Consider the following 17,202-nt stretch of genomic DNA (forward strand, 5'->3'; position numbering starts at 1 on the left):
ATTGTTTATCAAACTTGAGTTCCTTGTAGAAATTTCTAATAGGAATGCTCTAAAGTTCAGCTTCAGTCTTGGTATTCAGTCAACACCATTTATCACCTTAGACTTTCTCATTTGAAATGTCAAAGAGGTGAATGCCTACTTCAGTGTCATTTCTGACATCCCTGACCTTCAGAGATATGGCTACATAGGTTACAATGATATCCAATCTACATAATGATAGTATCACAAATTAGTCATGGCCTTCTGATTTATTGTCACTATATGGATATTCATTTTCAAATATTGGTGATGATTCTAGATGTAACTAGAATATCCCCTTATATGTTTTATTTTATTATCACTTTGGTTTTATTTCTAATATCAAACATTAACCAGATTGACATTCCCATAATACCAATAATTGTAATACTAACCTTTTCTCCAAAATCAGAATATAAACGTGAAAGTCATAAGTACAGCTGACAGAAAATCATTTCAGGGGCAAGCAAAATGAAATTGCAAATATTTTCCTTCCTTCATTTTTTCTTTTTAACTGGAACCTCATTGCTAACAAATGAAATCCTTTTTTTTTTTTTCTATTTCTTCTTGTTTCAGATTAATTAATACATTACCTGATAGGGCTAACATTGCTCTGTAACATTTAACTGTGCATGCATATGGGTACAGGAACACGAACATGCACAAAACACCCTTAAGATAAGTGAAATATGTTATTTAATAATATTTTTACTTTTTGTCTGATTCGTGTTATGGATTGAATAGTAACCCCCAAAATATGCATTAGGACCCTAACCCTTGCACCTGTGAATGTAATCTAATAAAATATAATCATATTATGTGTAATGTAACGTAATCACTTTTCTTAATGTAATCACCATTCAAAATACAAACCAATATGATGTAATGAAATAACCATCTGAGGTCATACCAGTGTAGGGTGGTCCAGGCCATACAGTGTAGGGTGGATCCTAAACCTAATCACTTCTGAGTTATATAAAGAGCAGCACAGACACAGCGATACAAACAGACACAGGGGGAAAACAGAAGCTATTGGACAACAGAGGCAGTTGAATCTACAAGCCCAGGAACTAAAAGGATTGCTAGCTACTAAAAAAAAAACTAGAGGCTGAAATTGAGATGTAAGGACCTTGCCTTAGAGCCATAACCTGAGTCCAGACTTCTAGCCTCCTAAACTGTAAGAAAATAAATTCCTGTTCTTTAAAGCCACCCACTTGTGCTAATTCTGTTAGAACTGCTCTAAGAAACTGAGACAATTTGGACGCTTGTAGAGGATGATGAACACTGGAAGGGGTCTGGATGAACTCTTCCCCTGAGATATCGAAGAAAGTTTTCCAGGATAAAGTATGAAGAAGGAAGGGGAGGAGGGGAGTTAGGAAGCAGATACTGAGTCAAGTTAAAAATGCACAGTATTTGGAGGGAAGAAAAATAAGCTCTTCATGGAGCCATTTGGGGATGGTGGATCCTTTAGGTACCAGTTCTGGTAACCACTGAAATGGTATCCAAAATTATCTCCTTGGATTACTTCCCATCAGGGCATGCTACAGTAGAAACTGACCGAGGGTTTCCAGCCAGTGTAATGAGCCTGAAGAACTAGCAATGGCCAAGATTTCTATTCTTGTTCTGTGGCATCAGAAGAAAGGTGCTAGCACACTGGACTATATAGGAGGCTGCTGTCGTATCAGTGGTATGTGATTAAGTGGACCCATCTTGGGTGATATTTGGAATCAGTTTTGTGGGGTACACCATGTATAGAACCACACCTCCAGGCCCATGAAGATAAGTGCTTCTCCCACTAGGTCATGGGAATCTTCAGTGAAATGTGCTCCCAGTTTAGGGTGGACTTAGTGGAATTTGAAGTCACCATTAATCTGTTCTCGGTCATTTTGATATTGGCTTTGGGAAACTCTAAACTCAGAGTCTATTGGTTTGAGGAATGGAAGCAAATGCCACTGAATATATATTTGGCCACTTCTACTTCTGCCTCAGCTGTCAAAGGTAACAAAACCAACTGGCTGTCTTAATATAGACTTAATTTATGACCTTAATTAACTTATTTCCATGTACCAATTACTAAAAACCTGTATTTAAATGTCCACTCAATGGTATGTTCCCAACTCTTCCTTCTACATGCCCTGGAAGTTAAGTGCGCTGGCCCCATAAAATAGCCCCAGGCCAGGCTGAGTTTATTTTAATTTTTAAAGCCTCAAAAACTAGAGAAATATCAGAAAGTTATCAAAAAACATCCTTATTATCTTTAGAAAAAAAAACTGTTGATTTTAAGGAATAAATCTACACTGTAATAGTTCTGCTTTGAATATATGTCTATCAGCTTGGGTGCCTGTCCTGGCCTCTGAGATTGGAAATCATCCTTCAAAGAGCAAAGGCTAAGGAGCCAGCTCTATGGTCCTGGAACTGTCACATGCCCTAGGTGAAAACTGAAACTGTTTAAGAAGACTGATTTAACGTTCTGTCCCATAAAAACTGATTGGAACCACATTTACAATTATAGGTACAACAAAGTGCAGGAAGCCTGTTAATCATAGGAAGAGTGTGAAACAAATCTTTGAGATAAAATCAGGAATAGATGATGCTCTGGAGACCTGCTCCTGAAGCAGCAGCAACAGCCTTGGCATCTGCCTTGCTACCAGGTTCAAATGGTTTGTAATTTATTTGAAAAGGGTGACATTAACAGACCATGAACAGATCTTGGAACTGAAGCACACTTCCAGAACTTTCAGATAAAAATAAAGTGACACAGACTCTAAACCTGAAAGGAAAAGGAAAGAACTTGTTACCAAAGGAGTTGACAACACATTTTTAAAACAAAATGATTGGAAATTTGGCACTGCTATGGTCGAAAATGAAGCCAGTGCTGTAGTAAGTGTGCAGGAACAAAGTCCTCGTTGTCTGTTTATGCAATCAGCCAGTGAAGACTCTGTGGATCACATCTGTCTGGCCCAAAGCCGATCAGGGGCATGGCACGTGACCTGGCAGTATTTTGTTCTGTTATGCATGGGGTCACCGTGAGTGAAGGGCCAACTCGATGGCAGCTAAAAAAACAACAGTAATAAAAACTCAGAGAAAAATCAATACTCAGAACCATTTCCTAAACAGGCACAAAAACAAACCACCCACCCTACTCCCTGCTCAGATTAGGACAACCTGGTATATGGTAATCTCTGTAGCTCTGTAACTTAACCAACCTAATCTTTATACTCTCTTCCCACAAGGTGGCAATCAAGTCAAATATTAGGCCAAAATGCTGCTGCTGCAAAATGTAATCTAGAACTAGAGGATTTTGCAGATTTGCCTGTTTCTTCAGAAAATGTTAATGGATTGTGAGAATTTTTAACCAAGCTGTGATACAACTTGTGAGTGTCATTTTAAACTCATGACTGTGAAGGCCTAATGGGCCCTTGATGCTATCAATATATCATACTACATGCCGTGAGTCCATTTATTCGCCCTCTAGCCTAAAAGATTATTTCACACCTTTTCCTCTCTTCAAACCCCCAGTACATCCTTCCTTTTCTTCAGTCTCAACCAATGATTATATTTTCTATTTCACAGAGGAAACTTAAAACAGAGAATTTCTACAAACTGACACCATTCTCTCTGCCCACTGTCCAGCATCTGTAACCACATACTTTTCTTCCCTGCCTGTACTACAGAACCCTGCTTTTCTGTAAACTATCCTTGCTACTATCTGAAGTCAAAACCTCCACTCATGCACATTTCTCCTTGTCTACTCAACAGTAATTGTCCTATAGTTCTCCCCACCACCTCCTTAGCAGCTGTTGTTCTCTACCCCATCATACCATCACCATAAAGCCATCTCGTTATTTCCCCCATCTTAAAAGTTCCATTCTCTTAACCTTGCTTCTCTGCCAACAACTTTTCCATTTATTTCTTCTTCTTAGTGAAATGCATTGAACTGGTTTTCTTATTTTCTGTTACAAATTCCTTTCTATTCAGTCCATCTTAAACCAACTCCAGGAAGACTTTCCCCACGGCTCCACCTTAACAAAGCTTTCTTGTCAATATTGCCAAGGACCTCCACTTTGCTAAATCCCATGGTCAGGTCTCGACCATCATTTTACTAGATCTATCAGCAATATCAGCAATATTGGAAATAGCGGATTACTTTTACTTCCTTGATATACTTTATTCACTCGGTTTCCGATATCACACATTTTCTTGGTTTTCCTTCTACTTCACATGTCACTCCTCATTCTGCTTTGTGAATTCTGACTTTTTTACTTCACTTTTTATTTAAGGCTGTAGAGTACACAAGGGCTCAGTCATTGATCCTAATTTTTTCCTCTGTCAATACATACTGCTTCAGTAAATGCATCTAATCCCATAGTCTTAAAAGTTATTCAAATGCTGAATACTCAAAAATTTATATCTGTATTCCAGACCATGCTCCCTACCTCCACACTTACATACATCTAACTGTGTGTTCAAATCTCCCCTTAGATATCTAAGAATATTATGTTCCCTAATTGAACTACTGGAAGCAGCAGTCAAGACACCAAAACACGCATTGCCTTAGCCAAATCAGCTGCAGGAGGTCTCTATAAAGTGTTACAAAGCAAAGATGTCACCTTGAGGACTAAGGTGCCCCTGATGTGAATGCTGGACATTGAATAAGGAAGACTGAAGAATTGATGCCTTTGAATTGTGGTGTTGGTGAAGAATATTGAATATACCATGGATTGCCAAAAGAATGAACAAATCTGTCTTGGAAGAAGTACAACTAGAATGTTCTTTAGAAGCAAGGATGGTAAGATTACATCTCACATACTATCAACATGTTATCGGGATGAATCGGTCCCTGGAGAAGGACATCATTTTTGGTAAAGCAGAGGGTCAGGAAAAAAGAGGAAGACCCTCAACCAGATGGATTGACACAATGGCTGCAACAATTGGCTCAAAAATAGCAATAATTGTGACCATGGCACAGGACTGGGCAGTGTTTCATTCTGTTGTGCATAGGGTTGCTATGAGTTGGAACTGACTCAACAGCATCTAACAACAACAGCAACTGAACTACAAAATGACAAAAGTTCCAATTATTACTGACAATTAGAAGTTGTAGCAGATAAAGATTAAAAGCTTAGGGGCCTCTTTTAATCTTCTGATGACATATCCTGCCTAGGAACTTGGACTATTGACAAGGGCAAGTTAAGGGTCAGTACTTACAATATATCACGTTTAATCCAGGGCATAAAAGAGAATTAAAAGAACATCTAAAGAACGATATCAAAGCTAATAAATGGGAATCCGAGTGAAAGACACCAAGAGCTCAGTAAAGAGGTGCTAAAACAGTTACGAGTGAGACACAAGAAAATAAACCGGCAACAGCAAATCTGGAAAGGACGAGACTCTAGAAGACAATGTAAGTCAATCTGACAGCCTCAGGAGGAAAATCTTGATAGCTTGGGAATGCTCTTAAGGAACCACATTTCCCTTTCTACTTACACTGTGGAACTACTCATGGGTAACAACTGCGTCAGATAATTTCTTGTGCTTTATAAAGAAATTATTCCAAAGGGGAGGGGGGGAAAAAAAAAAAGAAAGATAGTATATGCCTCGCTTACTTGACAGTATGGGTTAAGCTTCATATTTAATTAAGAAATGCCATTTTGGTGTCATTAAATGAGGGGATTAACTAAATTTTATTGAACGTTAACTATGAACCAGACACTTTGGAAGATATTTTACAAACGTTAGCTGGTAATTCTTACATCGTGATGTAATTACTAACCCCATCTTAAAAAAAAAAAAAAAAAAACAGTTGCCGTCGAGTCCATTCCAGCCCCACGTGTGTCCGAACAGAACGGTGCTCCACAGCAGGTCCGAATCGCTCTGACCTTTCAGAAGTAGGTCCTCAGGCCTTTCTGCTGAGGCTGCTCTGAGTGGACTCAAACCACCAATCTTTCAGCTAAACACTTAATTGTTTGCTTCACCCAGGCAGTTTAACTTCATTTGGCTTATGCAAAATGAGGCCATTTGAGGTTAACTGGATTGCCAAGTCTTTTGGGCGGTGTCTGGACTCTTTCCACAATGCTATTTTGATCCTTTACATGATTCTAAAATGACAAAGCGCAGGGATGACCATGGACCATATCATAAAAGTCACCTGTGGTTCTTCCTGCATCATCTGGGAAGTTTTCCTCCCATTAAACTCTCAGTTGACTCTCATCTTTGCAGGTAACCCATCTTCACTTATTTCCTCTTGTCAAAGGGAAAAAACAATTTAATGATTTTATTCCCACCAAAGTAAATATATTACTTATTTTTGGAAAAGAAGTACAATTGATAGGATAGCAATCAACTCAAAAGAATAAATAGTGAATGGTAAAATTTGAGATGATATGGCACACAGGTCAATAGAAAACTTTAAGACTCAAGTCACACCCAGTGGTTGGCTAAGTATATCCTCTGCCCAGTATGAGCCGGAATCAACTCAAAGGCAACGGGTTATGGTATGAGAATAGTTTCCTTGAATAAATACTGGTTCTTCACAGTAACTTTTCCCATATTATGGACTCTGGAATATTGATCATGTTATTAAGAAAAAGGACTGTTTGATCAAATAGGTTGAAGACCAAAGAAGAATTGACAACTTTGAATTATGGTGTTGGCGAAGAATACTGAATATACCACGGACTGCCAAAAGAACAAAAACAATCTGTCTTGGAAGAAGTACAGCCAGAATGCTCCTTAGAAGCAAGGATGAAGAGGCTTCACCTCACTTTCTTTGGACATGTTATCAGGAGAGATCAGTCCCTGGAGAAGGACATCATTCTTGGTAAAGTAGAGTGTCAGCAAAAAAGAGGAAGAGCCTCAATGAAATGGACAGACACAGTGGCTACAACAATGGGCTCAAGCATAGCAAGGATTGTGAGGGTGGTGCAGGCACAGACAGTGTTTCGCTTTGTTGTACGTGGGGTCACTGTGAGTTGGAACCAACTCCACGGCACCTATCGACAAAAACAGCATGTGCATTTACTTTTTTTTTTTTTAACAAACATCCATTATCTTTCAAGTTCTACATACTGTACCGCTCCTGTTGTTGTTAGTTGTTGTCAAGTCAGTTTCAACTCATGTTGACCTCGTATATGCAGAATAGAACCGTTCCATACTGTTTTCAAGGCTGTGATCTTTCAGAAGGAGATCACTGGGTCTGTCTTCTGAGGAGCCTCTGGGACAGGTTCAAACAGTCAACCTTTCGACTAGTAATCTAGCACTTAACCATTTGTGCATCCCAGGGATTCAAACTGAAAATCAGAAATACAGAAAAGTCAATGTTTTTTTACTGGTTATATTCTAGTTAGGTGCAAATAAATAAAAAGTAAATAAAAGCTAAATGAAAGATATAATTTCACATAATGACAAATGTGATAAAGGAAATAAAACAGAATAGCATCATGGAGCTTGAAAATGAATAAGGAAGACTAAACAAGAAATGATGCCTTTAAATTATCTTGTTGGTGAAGAATATTAAAAACACCATGGGCTTCAAGAAGAACAAACAAATCTGTCTTGGAAGAAGTGTAGCCAGAACGCTCCTTAGAAGTGAGATGGTGAGACTTTGTCTTATGTACTTAGGACATGTTATCAGGAGGGACCAGTCACCGGAGAAGAACACCATACTTGGTAAAGCAGAGGGTCAGCAAAAAAGAGAAAGACCTTCAATAATTTGGACTGACACAGTGGCTGCAACAGTGGGCTCAAATATAGAAACCACTTTGAGAATGATACAGGACCGACCAGTGTTTCTTTCCATTCACTGTGAGTCAGAACCGAGTCAACAGCACCTAACAACAACAGTGTGATAGAGAGGGAGTAGATGCATATCTCAATAGCCACTAATGGAACAACTGAGTTAGAATTTGTAAGAATTGACTATAGAGACTCATATTACTCTCTCCCCATCTTTCCCCACCAAGAGAAGTTGATTCTAACCTGTATCTAAATGGCTCTCGTGACCATAGGGTAATTTCAGACCCCATGTCTGATGAGTTAATATCAGACAATTAGTAAAAATGATTTGAGAGCAAAAATAAGCCTGTGGATAATCTATGAGGATTAGATTCTGAAAATTGAAAAAATTATTCTGATTACCTGAGAGGGTGTTGAAGATAAAAAAAAAAGTTAATGCAAATGAAATCATTTTATAGGGTGGAGAAGGAATGAAAATTATAACCCATTACTCCAAAAATGGTAAAACAGTATTAATTGAAAATGCCATTTCTTAATAAATTTGAAAAAAAATAAATAATTTTTTCTGCCTGGGTACAAATTTTCTGACCATAAAAGTGACCTCCCAGGGACAGATATCACTTCTGTGTGGGAGATGGAATCCAGAGACGGGATATGACTCAGGTTCCTTCCTGTTGCTATATTCTATTTAAAGCTGTGGCCGTTCTGTATTTGAGGTACACATCACAGTGCATGAACAAATGACTAAATGGCTGATACTGTGATCTAGGCTCCTGCATGTTGCCTTGGCCTTAGTGATATTCTTCCCCTGAGTACACCCTATTATTAAAGTGGGTGAATGGGAATTCACTGGGTTAGGGATTAGCCTCTCCGTCCGTGGAGAACTAGCCTCAGAAGGCTACAACTGAATGATGTAAGTCTGTGCCTTGTCACAGCTGTTCAGATAGGCCCTTTGGCCTCTTATAACCCAAAGGAAAACATTGTATCCATGATGTATCTTCTGGGAAACTGAACAAAGACAATTTCTACTTTGATCTCAATATACAATCCACTGCGATTCAAAAAGGGACCGGAACGATTCAGTAAACTTTCTGCTTGGCTACCTCTTCAGCAAACCTTAATTGGAGAGGGTATAAATAAGTCCCTTGGTAAAACAGAATGTATACTTCTTCATTAGGCTCATAGATACCCACAACTTCTGCTTTAAATCTCTCTTCAAAAGCAATAGAAATGCTAGTTTGACAGATTTGACCAGCGTTTAATGACTGGATGATGTTTTTCCACTTATATCTTGGGCAACTTACTTCCACAGTAAGAAAATATACACTGGAATCATTTCACCTGCTTCTTAGACTCTCTGGAGAAATTGCTTTATGTGAATGAATCTCAGGTGGGATAAGATCTTGGGTTAGACGTGAAACGATTAACATCTTTATTTGTGTAACTTTCCACTTTTGGCCAATCGTAAAAACTAAATTCTAAGGGTCAACTTTATCTTTCGATTGAGCACTTAATACTTAGGTTTTAATTGTTGCATGGAATTATGGCATAGAAAGCACTTTCAAATTATGACAAATTTTAATTGAATTAATTAATTACATATTAATATGTCCATATCTTTTGCTTTTAAATATGTCAGTAATTCACACTCAAAACCTGTGTGCTTTTTCTGTTACCAATATTTCTTCTCTGGAATTTGAGTCATGAACTTCAGTTCACACTTAAGTTCTAACTGGAGTGAGATCAAATTATTTTGCTTGATCTACTTCTTACTCTGAGAAGAAAAATTAAGTATGTCAATTGGCCTCCATCTTAGAAATGAAAATTTGTAAATAAAATAATATGCATAGGTTTCCAAAAAAGTAGTAAAGTATCTGGAAATAGTTACTAGGAGATTGTCTAATTTTTTTCCAATTTCATTTCAATCTTTTTCTCTTGCAGTGTTCTCTCTCTCCTATTTAGTTCTAGCTCTCCCCTCTGAGTGTCTATGTGTGTTTCCTACTCTCTTTCCATTTATTTTCTTCTTGTCTCTCTTTTTTTCTTCGTTCTCAAGGCCATTTCTCTCTTTCCTTCCCTACATATTATTCTTTCTCATCTTACATTAAGGGTAAAAAAAAAAAAAGTATTAATGTATTCTTTTTCTTAAAAAATTGTGATATTTAGAGAGTAATACTTAAATTTTAGATTGAAGGTCTTCATTTAGGAATAAGCTGAATTTTAATATTTCTTTATCAGTAAAACAGAACAACTACTAAATTTTGTTATAAGTAGATCTACCCATAGGCACAACAGTGGGAGTGGTGATGGCGATGAAGACGATGGCAGTGGAGGCAGTAGTAATGATGGTGGTGGTGGCAGTGCTGGTGATGATACTGGTGTTGGTGATAATGGCAGTAGTTGTGGCAGTGCTGGTGATGACAGTGATGATCACAGTGTTGGTGGTGGTGGTAGTAGGAACAGCTGTGGTAATGCTGGTGGTTTGGTGATAGCAAGGATGGAGGTAATTTAGGAGCAGCCTATGGAAACACTGATAAGTTATTATAGACCACAATATTAAAAATTAAAACATTATTGTCCCTTCCATTCTACAAAATTCTACTGCAGTCAATTGCAATCCCATTAATCTGCCATTGGTTTTATGAAAAGAGAAAAAAAAACTGGGGTGATATATGTACTAAAGAGGCTACTTTAAAGTCCTTTAGGGATAAGAGAAAAATCTAGTTTGATACTCAGAAAGCTTTAGAGATACATGTCCACCGACTACATAAAACTGACAATCCAACTGCAATCCCTAGAACCATCTAGGTACGTGGGTTTTCAATGGAGATGTTATATAGCCCAGATAGAAATCAGAAAGAACTATCAGCTCCAGACTCCAGCTTCCTGGATTCAAAAACAGACTATATTACTCACTAACTTCATGACCTCAAGGAAGTGAACAAGTCAATATGCTTAATAAATGCTAATTATTATTACGGTTGTTATTTTGAGATGAGTAGATCGATTATTGACAAATCTACTTGGACAAAGAATAATTGTTCTTTATCTATGATATGAGTTTAAATGTTTACTTACTGAAAATTCTTCTGAATTATATTCTGATATACAATGATGCCTCTATAATAACAAAAATAATACAACTGAAAAGTAAGAAATTGATGTAAAGAAGAAAGACAAAAATAATAGAAAAAAAGGATAGAAAGAAATATATTATTGTTATGAATGACCATTTTGTAAGGAGAATTTACCAATACCTATCCAAGTGGATCCCTGATGGCACAGTGGATAAGAGCAATGGCTGCTAATCAAAAGTTTAGTAGTTCAAATCCACCAGCTGCCCCTTGGAAACACTTTGGGGCCATTCTACTCTGTCCCAAAGGGTTTCTGAGCTGGAATCAACTCGACGCCAGTGGGTTTGGTTTGGTTATCCAAGTGTAAGATGTTCATTTCCTGTGATTCTGAAATTGTATTGCAAAAACTTATTCTACAGAACTACTTAAATCTATTGCTATATATCTTGATCTGCATCTATATTGTTATAACCTGGCCCAGTTGCTGTCTAGTTGATTCCGACTAACAGCAACACTAAAGGACATAGTAGAACTGCCCCACAGGGCTTCCAAGGAGCGCCTGAAGGATTCGAACTGCCTATCTTTATGGTTAGCAGCCATAGGTCTTAACCACTACGCCACCAGGGTTACCCTGATATAGTCATAGATACGTACATCAACACAAAACATTCACTGAAGCAATGTACTAGCAGAAAATTGGGAATATGATAAATCTCCATATACTGACATGGAATGTTGCCAATAATAAGTCGTTGATTAAAAATTTAATGTACAGTATATTTGCCTACATGATGCAATCTATGTATAAATTTATATTATTAAAATGCATTTATAAATACACAAATGCAATATTTCTACATAAAAATGCAGATCTGGACGGATAAATGACTTTTAGCTAATTACACAGCTAAAAAGTGTTCCAGAAGTCAAAATTAGAACCTGGTCTATGTTAACTCTAAGACCTTAGCTCTCTGTTCTGCCCTGAACCATGTCTCTTATCCCCAGCTCTGGGCCTTTGCTCATGCTTTCCTCCCTGCAGGGAATAGCCTTTGTCTAGCTTTAAAACTTCATTACTTTGTTTTTCTTTCATGTCTCCCATTCTCAATAATTTATTTGTCATTATTTTAAATGTACGAGGCCTGCCCTTTATTTAAGGAAAGAGCCACATCTGACACTTCTTTTTATTGCTCAACTTTGCAGCATCTGCTGAGTTTTTAAAATATTTGTTGTCTGCTTAAATAATTAGGAAATAAGAGGGAACTGGACTGACAAAGAAAAAGAAAAATGTTAACTAAGATTGCCCCTTTCTTATTTGACCAGTCCTTTAAAAAATGTTCCTCATTGACCCATTGTGGAAAGAGAAAAGGAATATCACAAAAGCAGCTGATGGTTGTAAGTCAGCACTGAGCTGGAAGTTTGGGGTATGGTTTGGTCCTTGGTTATGGCTGAAGCAGGTCTAGAAATACAAATGTTCACAGTCTATACCCGATAATTGTCATCATTGAGTCTGATTGACGGAGGAATAGTAGCCAGTCTCTGACATCAACTCCACTTTCAATCCTGGAGAAAGGGCTGACACCAGTATTCTCTATTCAGTTCACAGTTCGTTGCAGTTTCCTTTTGTTCTATACAATACCATGAATTGTATTGGTGCTCACTGCATCCTTAGTAATTGATTAGGAACTTTGAGAAATGTGAAGTCCTAGGTGATACAAACAGTTAATGACCTCAGCTGCAAGCCCAAAGGTTATAGGTTTGAATCTACCCAGAGGCACCTTGAAAGAAAGGCCTGGCAATCTACTTCTGAAAAATTAGCCATAGAAAACCCTACTGTTCACAATTCTACTCTGACATATGTGGGGTCACCATGAGTCGGAATCTACTCCGTGGCATCTGGTCTAGACTGTTTGGCAAGTAATTGTCATTATGCTGAAAGCGTTATGAATTTCCCCTGAAAATTATTCCATAAGAGATATGTGAGAAATAAAATTGCCCAACTTCCACTAGAATCCAGAGGTGTCTTTTAAAAATATAAGCCTGATTTATAATTTAGGGTATTTACAATGAAGAAATTATAATACTCGTTTGCTTTATACCCTCCCTTGGTTTCCCATTGCCCTTAGAAATTCCTTGCCTTGTCCTAGAATTCTCTGGTTTACCTGGTTACTGCCCCTAACTCTCCAAACACAGCTTGAGCCAAATAAATGCAGACAAATAGTCACTAATTATAAATGCTACGTTCCTTTTTTAGATTTTCCGACTCTCAGCCAGAGCTCATATCAGTACCTGGTAAATGGGAAATCAAAACAACGTTACTGAATTCGTTCTTTTGGGTCTTATGAAAAACCCAGAGCTGAGAAAAATATTTTCTACTGTATTTCTAATCATGTATGTGACCACCATGTTGGGAAACCTACTCATTGTGGTAACTATGACTGCAAGTCAGAGTCTGAGGTCACCTATGTATTTTTTCCTTACTTACTTGTCCCTAACGGATGCCATCTTTTCTTCCGTCATCACCCCCAAGATGATTGTGGATTCCTTCTCTGAGAGTACTACCATCTCGCTCGAAGGCTGCATGACCCAGCTCTTTGCAGTACATTTCTTTGGTGGGGTGTCGATCATCCTTCTCATTGTGATGGCATATGACCGCTATGTGGCCATCTGTAAGCCCCTGCACTACATGACTACCATGAGTCCTCGGGTGTGCTGCCTGCTGCTGGGAGGGGTCTGGGTGGGAGGATTTTTGCATGCAATTACACAGCTCCTCTTCATGTACCAAATACCTTTCTGTGGTCCCAATGTCATTGATCACTTTATGTGTGATTTGTTTCAACTGCTGACATTGGCCTGCATGGACACCCGCATCCTGGGCTTCTTGGTCATCCTCAATAGTGGCGTGATGTGTGTGACCATCTTTCTTATCCTCATTGTCTCCTACATGATCATCCTCTGCTCCTTGAAGTCTTGTAGCTCTGAAGGGCGACACAAAGCCCTGTCTACCTGTGGCTCCCACCTCACAGTGATCATCTTTTTCTTTGTGCCATGCATTTTCTTCTATGTAAGGCCTGTGGCCACTTATCCCATAGACAAGGCAATGGCTGTGTCGGATATCATCACACCCATGTTAAATCCCTTAATCTACACCCTGAGGAATGCAGAGGTGAAAAATGCCATGAAGACACTTTGGATTCAATGAGAGACTTTAGTTGGCAAGTAATTGTCATCATGCTGTTAGCATTATGAGTTTCCCAGTAAAGAGCATCATTTTCTCCAAGATGTGGGAGAAATAAAACTGCCCATGTTCCAGAAGAATCCAAAGATATCTTTTAAAAATATAAGTCTGATTTATCATTTAGGGTATTTACAATATAGAGATTATGATACTCTTTTCTTTTATACACTTCCTCCACTTCCCACTGCCTTTGGAAATTCCTTTCCTTGTTCTAGAATTTCCTGATTAATCTGATGACTGTCTCTGCCTTCCCAAGCACATTAAGAGCTCCCCGTCTCCTCTCCTCAGCCATGTTGGGTTTTTTTCACCTGTAGCTAGGCCTATCTAAGCCCTTTCTCACCACAGTGACTTTACATTTGCTGGGCTCTCTACCTGGAAACAAGCAGTCGTATTCTGTCTTACATTGGTATCACTTCCCCTGAGAAGCCTTCCCCAGCGACTCTATTAAAAGAATCTTTCGATTCACTGGAGGCGGAGCCAAGATGGCGGACTAGGCAGACGCTACCTCGGATCCCTCTTACAACAAAGACACGGAAAAACAAGTGAATCGATCACATACATAACAATCTACGAACCCTGAACAACAAACACAGATTTAGAGACGGAGAACGAACTAATACGGGGAAGCAGCGATTGTTTCCAGAGCCTGGAGCCAGCATACCAGTCAGGTACGGCACAAGCACAGAGACCTGCTCCACCCCCCTGAACTAACCCCGGGAGGGGGACTAGCCGGTTCCACGGGCGGCGTGGGACGCAGCCGTTAGGAGAAGTCCCCGGGAGGCAGTGACTGATCTTGGAGCAGAAAGAGTAGCATCCGAGCCGGGGAACCGTCCCACAGGGATTTGGACTGCACGCAGGTACGCCATAAACACGGAGAGTTGCTCCACCCCCTGAACTAACCCCGGGAAGGTGACCATCCGGGTCGCGCGGGCGGCGTGGGACGCAGCCGGTAGGAGAAGTCCCCGGGAGGCAGCGACTGGTATTGGAGCGGGGAGAACAGCGTTCCAGCCGGGACACTCGGTCGCGGCACAAGCACGGGGAGCTACTCCACCCATCTGAACTAACCCCGGGAGGGGGCCCACCTGGTTCACGGGGGCGGCACGGCCACGCGGCTGGAGGGACGAGAAGTCCCCGGGAGGCAGCGACTGATTTTGGAGTCGAGAGTGCACCGTCCCAGTAGGGGAGCCTTGACGCTGGGCGTGGGGCTGGAAGCGGAGGATCTGACCGTGACTCCAGCGGGCCAGACCCCCCGGGGGCAATCTCCACACAGACAGCACACATAGGCGACGCGCCCGCGGGAATCTCAGATATAAGAGTCATTCCAAGCAAGACAAGCAACTCTGGCTATATTCTGAGGTGCTACTCTCCTATCTCTCTGTTCCCTCCCCCACCCTCCCCAGGCGGCTTCATTAACATCTGAATAGCCTGAGCCAGAGGGAGAACTCTGATAGGGATCTGACTGCAGTTTTTTTTTAGCGGATTTTCTGGAAAAACTAGTTTCCCAGTGATGGCTCGGAGACAACAATCCATATCAAACCACTTAAAGAAGCAGACCGTGACAGCTTCTCCAACTCCCCAAACAAAAGAATCAAAATCTTTCCCAAATGAAGATACAATTTTGGAATTATCAGATACAGAATATAAAAAACTAATTTACAGAATGCTTAATGATATCACAAATGAAATTAGGATATCTGCAGAAAAAGCCAAGGAACACACTGATAAAACTGTTGAAGAACTCAAAAAGATTATTCAAGAACATACTGGAAAAATTAATAAGTTGCAAGAATCCATAGAGAGACAACATGTAGAAATCCAAAAGATTAACAATAAAATAACAGAATTAGACAACACACTAGGAAGTCAGAGGAGCAGACTCGAGCAATTAGAATGCAGACTGGGACATCTGGAGGACCAGGGAATCAACACCAACATAGCTGAAAAAAAATCAGATAAAAGAATTAAAAAAAATGAAGAAACCCTAAGAATTATGTGGGACTCTATCAAGAAGGATAACCTGCGGGTGATTGGAGTCCCAGAACAGGGAGGGGGGACAGAAAACACAGAGAAAATAGTTGAAGAACTTCTGACAGTAAACTTCCCTGACATCATGAAAGACGAAAGGATATCTATCCAAGATGCTCATCGAACCCCATTTAAGATTGATCCAAAAAGAAAAACACCAAGACATATTATCATCAAACTCACCAAAACCAAAGATAAACAGAAAATTTTAAAAGCAGCCAGGGAGAAAAGAAAGGTTTCCTTCAAGGGAGAATCAATAAGAATATGTTCTGACTACTCAGCAGAAACCATGCAGGCAAGAAGGGAATGGGACGACATATACAGAACACTGAAGGAGAAGAACTGCCAACCAAGGATCATATATCCAGCAAAACTCTCTCTGAAATATGAAGGCGAAATTAAGATATTTACAGACAAACACAAGTTTAGAGAATTTGCAAAAACCAAACCAAAGCTACAAGAAATACTAAAGGATATTGTTTGGTCAGAGAACCAATAATATCAGATATCAGCACAACACAAGGTCACAAAACAGAACGTCCTGATATCAACTCAAATAGGGAAATCACAAAAACAAACAAATTAAGATTAATTAAAAAAAAAATACACATAACAGGGAATCATGGAAGTCAATAGGTAAAAGATCACAATAATCAAAAAGAGGGACTAAATACAGGAGGCATTGAACTGCCATATGGAGAGTGATACAAGGCGATATAGAACAATACAAGTTAGGTTTTTACTTAGAAAAATAGGGGTATATAATGAGGTAACCACAAAAAGGTATAACAACTCTATAACTCAAGACAAAAACCAAGAAAAACGTAACGACTCAACTAACATAAAGTCAAACACTATGAAAGTGAGGATCTCACAATTTACTAAGAAAAACGCCTCAGCACAAAAAAGTATGTGGAAAAATGAAATTGTCAACAACACACATAAAAAGGCATCAAAATGACAGCACTAAAAACTTATTTATCTATAATTACCCTGAATGTAAATGGACTAAATGCACCAATAAAGAGACAGAGAGTCACAGACTGGATAAAGAAACACGATCCATCTATATGCTGCCTACAAGAGACACACCTTAGACTTAGAGACACAAACAAACTA

General features: G+C 39.2%; 1 protein-coding gene across 1 annotated transcript; it reads left to right on the plus strand.

Annotated features, from left to right (window-relative positions):
• Positions 1-13,116: 13,116 nt before the first annotated feature.
• On the plus strand, positions 13,117-14,022 carry LOC126063952 (olfactory receptor 4C6-like). Its single transcript, XM_049862489.1, has one exon. The coding sequence runs from the start codon at positions 13,117-13,119 to the stop codon at positions 14,020-14,022; it is 906 nt and encodes a 301-aa protein (XP_049718446.1).
• The last annotated feature ends 3,180 nt before the right edge of the window (positions 14,023-17,202 follow it).

Source organism: Elephas maximus, chromosome 20 (genome assembly GCF_024166365.1).
Source record: "Elephas maximus indicus isolate mEleMax1 chromosome 20, mEleMax1 primary haplotype, whole genome shotgun sequence".
Taxonomy (NCBI): domain Eukaryota; kingdom Metazoa; phylum Chordata; class Mammalia; order Proboscidea; family Elephantidae; genus Elephas; species Elephas maximus.